Genomic DNA, 6953 nt, shown 5'->3' with positions numbered 1-6953 from the left:
CTGGTATAAACTTGGATGAAAGAGGATTTATTGAAATAAGTATTACATAAGTGGGTGGTTAAACTGTAACTAGGAATATGTAAATGATGAACAACTGATTTGGTATCATACACAATTTTATCCCTCTCTGACAGGGATCTTTTCTTTGCAAGGTTGTAACAATTGTTTATCTCAATATCATATATGTTCACTGTTTCACTCCAGTTTGTTATGACACCCAGACTCTCCTATAACTTTTCTTAAGCTTTCCTTGAATTTTTCCTTTACCCTCAGCTCTTAGCTCTCTTTCTCTTTATATCTGACCAACCTAAACTGTCAACTTCTAACTGATTCCCCACAGAACAGCCTGCACACACCCACTGTCAACTTGTAACCTCAACTCCTGACTGACACATATACGCATCCACCCAGATTCACTTCCAAAACCCATCCCCCTCTCTGTCAACCACCAATCATACCATACTTGCATCTCTCAACCACTCTAGTCTACCTACCACAGCCATGCAACCAAACTTTTAAAGAGACACACACACACTCAAACAAGGAATCATTACTGCATCACCTTTGTATCGTCGAGCAGCACCCATTCGGAAACAACAGTCAATCGTAGGAGGATGCTTGGCTTGGAAGCTCCCAATATCTTGTGATTGGTTCCATGACTGTGTGACAGCCATTTTGTAATTGGCCTTAGCCCCCATGGTAGCCATTTTGTGGTTATCCACATCCCCGTGGCAGCCATTTTGTGTGGCATCTCAAACTTCTAAGAGTGCCCACAGGCTCAACAAGGTTGGGGGGACCCCAGTATTGGATCATATTTCATTTCCATGCCCTGAAAAACTTTGACCACAGATTCCTACATATCAAAGCCCTTGTCCATAAGCACTGAGCAGGCCAAAGGGAGCTCTGATGTTGTCTCTGATTACTTGGTGAATGACCATACACCTCCTTACTCTTTTTGTTTGTTTGTTTGTTTGTTGCGCAGGAAAGAGAAAGGGAAAGAAGAGGAGGAGGAAGAGGAAGACCCAACACTGTATGTCAATGAGGGAAATGGGGAACAAAAGACGTCTCTTGAAGAAGAAAAGCCATCCAATTCTGAGAAAGAGGAACAATTCAACATGTACAGCAAGTCCAAGACAGGAGGGAGCCCAGCTACTTACAATGTAGGCAGTCCTTCATCAGTGCAGTGTAATGGTTAGTCCCCAGACTTTGACTGGGGAGCTCTGGGTTAAATCTCTACTCTACTGTGAAGCTCACTGGATGATCTCTGGCTGGCTATTCTCTCTAAAAATGGGTGGCACAGGTATACACTTATATATGGGGTGGAGAAAGAGGATATGAAGAACGTCTTCTCCTGCTTCCATGGCAGTAGAACTTGGGGGCACCCAACAAAGTTGATGGGCGGTAGACGGAGGATGGAGAAGAGGGAGAACTTCTTCACTCAGTGAGTAACGATATTGTGGGGTCCACAGTCAGAGGACATAGGGATGGCCATGAGTGTGGGTGGCTATTAAAAATGTAGCCTTCCCTCACTTGGAGCGATTTACCAGCTCCATGATAGACCAACCACTTGACATAGTAAAGTCCCAGGTTGAATCCCTGGCATCTCCACTTGAGAAGCTCAGGTGGTAGAAACGTAGGAAAGACCATTCTGAGACACTGGAGATCCATTTCTGCTCAAAGCAGACCATAAGCTAGAGCAGAGGTTCCCAGTGTGGCACCTGTGGGCACTCAGCTTTCTTCAAGCATGCTATAACCCCAGTAATCCTAGAGGCCAATATGCTATGCCTGTTTCCAATTGGCCACTGGAGATTTGATTTTAAAAAACAAACAAACACGACTTTGGCAGCAGATTCCAGCACAGTTCAAGGATTTTCACTGTGTGACCAAAGGTAAGAGGGGGCAACCATTTTGTAGCTGGCTCCATCTCCTATAGCAACCAGTCTATGGCAGCCATTTTGTGGCTGCACTAGGGTTGCCAAGTCCCCCCGGGGGGCGGGGAAATCCCCGCCCGAGAGGCCCGTTCCCTGCCGGCCAGTGGGGACCCCACCCCCAAAGTGCGTGATGCGCCCAGCATGAACACGTCACCTGGAGGTGACGCAGTCGCATTGGGCACGTTGCAGGGGGACATTCTGTCATCCGAGGGAAAGCTCTATGGTTTCCCCTCGAATGATTGTGGCCCCGCCCCCAATATACCCAACCTAATTGTGTCCCTTCCTGGTGACGTGATCGCGGCACGCGTGCAAAGGGCACACGCCAGGCGGGACATCCGGGACTCCCCCCGCTATTACAAAAGTAGGACTTGGCAACCTTAGGCTGCGCCCACCACGCCGTGTCTCAATTCCACTGGTGCCCACAGGGTCAGGTTGGGGACCCCTACGTTCGAGGGACCCATGGATGCCAGTAGCTCACAAAGTAGAATTTTTGCTCACAAGACTCCACAGCTTAGAGAGAACATTGCTTCCGGGGACGTCCGGGACTCCCCCCGCTATTACGAAAGTAGGATTTGGCAACCTTAGGCTGCGCCCACCGCGCTGTGTCTGAATTCCACTGGTTCCCACAGGTTCAGGTCGGGGACCCCTGTGTTCGAGGGACCCATGTTCTGATTTGGTAGAAGGAAGCTTCAAATGCATTTTATTCATTCACTCTTTTACAGCATTTCTTTAGGCTGTGGTCTCACACACACTAAATAATCCACTTTCAATGCACTTTCCCACAGGATTTTGCCAGTTCAAACAGTAAAATCCAGTTGGAAAGTACACTGGAAGTGGATTATTTAGTGCGTGTGACCACAGTCCTTGTCTGTCTCTCTCAAGAACATTTCTCAAACGTGTATAACCCCTGTCTTGTTCCTCACGTAGGATACATGCGCCGAAGACTACGAGACCATGGAGAGCAAAGACGAAGATTATGAGAACGTCTCGTCGTTGGGCCCTCTGGGGAATTTGGGGAACCTCAGCAATTGGCAGCCTGCTTCGGGGACTGACCAGATCTACTCCAATGTCTGATCTGAGACGTCCCAACTTTTCTATTTAACAAGCGCTTACAGAACTAGAAACATTAGTAGCTAAAGCGACTGGTGGGGATGGTGGGGAGCCAGAGAGGCACGTGGTGGCATGTAGCTAAGACACCTAGAACAACCAACCTTGCGCAGTTGCCAAATGGTAGAGCTCTCGTGAGTCGACGCTCGTACCTGACCAAGTGAGCTTTGACTCACGTCTGCTCACGCCCTGGGGAAATGTTGTTGGTCTTTAAGGTGCTACGGGACTCAGATGTTGTCCTACTACTTCAGACTAACACAGCTATCCTCCTGCGACTATCCACATGGTAACGATTACCTTCCGGAATTCTCCGGAAGGTACGATTACGGTAACCCCTTGGGACTTCCTGCTGCAGGAAACATTAGCTTTACTTCCTGTTCTGGTGAGGGTATATTAGGGAGCTAGGGCAGCCTGAATTCTTGTCAGAGCTTAGAAGCTAAGCCGGGTCGGCCACGGTTAGTGCTCAGATGGGAGACCACCGAGGAAGACGGGGGGGTCACCATGCAGAGGAAGGCAATGGCAAACCCCCTCTTCTCATCTCTTGCCTTGAAAGCCCCACAGTCCTGAGGCCGCCATGAGCCGGTCGTGTTATTATAGAGAGAGAACCCTGGATTCCGAGACATGGTGGAAATATTGACGGCTCTACCTCCTTAGAAATTCCTTCTGGAGGAAATCTCCTTGATTTAGGGTTGCCAGGCTCCAGGTGGCAGCTGGAGATCTCCCGGGCTTACAACCGATCTCCAGACGATGGAGATCAGTTCTCCCGGAGAAAATGGCTGCTTTGGAAGGCGGCTTCCAGGGCATTATACCCCACTGAAGTCCATTCCGTCCCCAAACTGTATCCTCCTCAGGCTACCCCCACAGACTAAATTTCTAGGTATTTCCCAGCCCGGAGCTGACAACCGTATGGCCCTCAGGCTCCCTTAGTGCAAGGGAAACACGTTAATGCTGGTAACTCCCCGGACTGTCCACTGAACGGAGGTGAGCTGTTTAACCCCATTTCTCCTCCTAAGACGGAGCTCTTTCCTGCTGTGCTGAGCCTGTTGTGTCCGTGGATTCTACCGTCAGCCTTGCAAAGTATACGTCTCTATTTTTGTACTTTCAGGGCGTCCCGTTGCTTTTATTACTGTGATTAACTTGGAGTTGGAGGCAAGGGAGGCGGGAGGATAACGCCGGAGCCTCTCTGCAGGCGATCACGGTATACAAAAGACTTTGGAGAGAAGGTTACCCGCCTTGCATACTTCTGCGCCTGTACAGTCATACTGCCCCTACTTGTTCAACATAATCTCTCTTTTTATTTATTCATATCTTGCTTCCCTCACCAACGGGGACACAAAGCAGCTTAGAACATCATTTCTTCCCCTCCTCCGTTTCCTAACAACCACCCTGTAAGATAGGTTAGGTCAGAGGGCATTTCGGGGGGAACGTGGGGGAATGCAGTTCCCCCGGGTGAGGTAGGGGGGCGGGGCACATGACGAAGCCCCGCCCCCTGCTTCCAGCCGCCCCGCTTCCGGCCCTCATTCAGCCAGGAGGAGGCAGGAGAAGAGGGAGGGTAAGTTGCTTCCTCCCTGCCTCTCCCCACCCCTGCCTGCCTGGGGCCAGGGAGGGCCTTTGCGGGGCTTCCTTGCACTCCCGCTAGCCTTGCAGGGCCGGAGCCTCTCTGCAGGCGATCACGGTATACAAAAGACTTTGGAGAGAAGGTTACCCGCCTGGCATACTTCTGCGTCTGTACAGTCATACTGCCTCTACTTGTTCAACATAATCTCTCTTTTTATTTATTCATATCTTGCTTCCCTCACCAACGGGGACACAAAGCAGCTTAGAACATCATTTCTTCCCCTCCTCCGTTTCCTAACAACCACCCTGTGAGGTAGGTTAGGCAGGGACCATGTGACTGACCCAAGTTCACCCAGCAGGCTTCCAGGGGATAGTGGGCCTTCCAGTATCCTAGTCTGACACTTTAACCACTATACCACACTGCCTCGCCCTGGAAGTTTGCAACGTGATCTTGGGTCAGTCACATGCACTCAGCTTACCCAACCTCACAGGGTTACTGTTAGACAATGGAGATAGGGTTGCCAACCAGTGTTCCCTCTAAGCTGAGTTAGTGTGAGCTGGCTCACAGTTTTTTTAGCCTCCGGCTCACACGTTTGTGCCTGAGCTCAGGAAGGGAGGGCTCCAGAGCCAACAAATTTATGCAACAGCCAAATCACCTGCTCACAACTTTAATGCCAGTCACTCACAGAATAGGATTTTTGCTCACAGGACCTCACAGTTTAGAGGGAGCATTGTTGCCAACCTCCAGGAGGTGGCTGGAGATCTCATAGTGTCATAGAGTTGGAAGGGACCTCCAGGGTCATAGAGTCCAAACCCTTGCACAATGCAGGAAATTCACAAATACCTCCCCCCCCCATACCCATAGGAAATTCCAAAAACCCTCCCCCCCCCCCCACACCCACACACACAGTGACCGCTGTTCCATTCCCAGAAAGGGGGGGGGGGGCTCCAGGATCCCTGGCCAATCGGTCCTGGAGAAGAATTGCTTCCTGAGCCCAAAGTGGCAATCAGCATTTCCCTGGGCATGTAAGAAAGAGACAGGAGAACTAAGCACTGATGGCCATCTAGCCTCTGCTTAAAAACCTCCAACGGAGAGCCCCCCCCCCCCCGAGGAAGCCTGTTCCACTGAGGAAGCGCTCTAACTGTCAGGAAGTTCTTCCTAATGTTTAGCTGAAAACTCGTCTGATTTAATTTCAACCTGTTGGTTCTGGCTCGACCTTCTCCCAATATTACAAATGATCTCTGGGTGACAGAGATCAGTTTACCGGGAGAACGCAGCCAATTCGGAAGGTGGTCTTTATGGCAGTACACTCCATTGAAGCCCCTCCCCTCTCCAAACCCTGCCCTCCTCAGGCTCCACCCCCTAGATCTCCAGGTATTTCCCAAGCCGGAGATGAAGGTGGGGCTGAGAGAGCTCTTTCAAGAACTGCCCTTGAGGGAACAGCTCTGAAAGAACTGTGACTCGCCCAAGGTCACCCAGCTTGCTGCATGTAGAATTAGAGTCCGCGCTCCTAACCACTACACCAAACTGGACCCCACTTAGAAACACTGCTAATTGGAAACTCACAGTGAAAGTCATGAGGTAAAAACATCTTTAATTCCAAGTAACAAAAAAAAGAAGATACAAAGTGAAATACTGAAGAAATAAATAAGGAGGCACGGAGGAAACAGGGGAGCAGCTTTGGGGGCACTGTGGGGAGTCTCTCTGTGTGTGTGGAGCGGGAAGGGGGAGCTGTCCCACAACGCCAGGTTTATCCCTCAAAGGCTTCGCTCTCTCTACGTTCGGCAGCAGAAACCGCATTTCTTGTTGCTGCAGCAGTTGCAGCAGTAGGTACAGATCGGGAAGTGGCTGTTGAAGCGCTTGGACCTCCGTAGCAAGGCCTGTAACCGGAAGAAGAAAGCTTTGAAAAAATCGGAGCCTGCTTGTCCCAGATAAAGAGGTTACACAGCCATAACTAAACACGCTGAATAACATTTCGAAACTGGTGGGACGTACGATGGAATGAAGTCACAAAGTCACTACTTTTACCTCAGCAGGGTGGCTAGCATTTCCCTGGCCGAAATAGGGATGCCCGCCTCCAAGTGGGACCTGGGGATCTCTTGGGATTACAGCTCATCTCCAGACTACAGAGATCACTTCCCATGGGGGAAATGGATGCTTTGGAGGGCAGACTTTAGGGCATTGTACCCAGGGGTTGTTTCGTAGAAAAAGAGCTAGGGGAACTCATTAGCATAACTCATTAGCATATGCCACACCCCCTGACATCACTGGAAGTGTGTCTTAAGGCCACACCCCCTGACATCAACGGAAGTGTGTCATAAGGCCACACGCCCCACCCCCAACGGTCCCGGCTGCCG

At 50.3% G+C, this 6953-nt stretch overlaps 1 protein-coding gene across 1 annotated transcript in view; it reads left to right on the top strand.

The window, feature by feature from the left end:
• Positions 1–3035, top strand: part of LOC107119113 (myelin-associated glycoprotein-like) — a 17663-nt gene extending 14628 nt beyond the window's left edge. Inside the window, exons 7-8 of the mRNA XM_015421556.1 lie at positions 983–1160; positions 2859–3035. Of these exons, the coding sequence (XP_015277042.1) occupies positions 983–1160; positions 2859–3005 (325 nt within the window). The 3' untranslated portion in view covers positions 3006–3035. The remainder of the gene's footprint in view (positions 1–982; positions 1161–2858) is intronic.
• Positions 3036–6953: the final 3918 nt, after the last annotated feature.

The sequence above is a fragment of the Gekko japonicus genome, unplaced genomic scaffold (assembly GCF_001447785.1).
Source record: "Gekko japonicus isolate JY-2015 unplaced genomic scaffold, Gekko_japonicus_V1.1 scaffold1371, whole genome shotgun sequence".
Classification (NCBI taxonomy): Eukaryota; Metazoa; Chordata; class Lepidosauria; order Squamata; family Gekkonidae; genus Gekko; species Gekko japonicus.
This window is presented reverse-complemented; position numbering and strand designations above follow the sequence as displayed.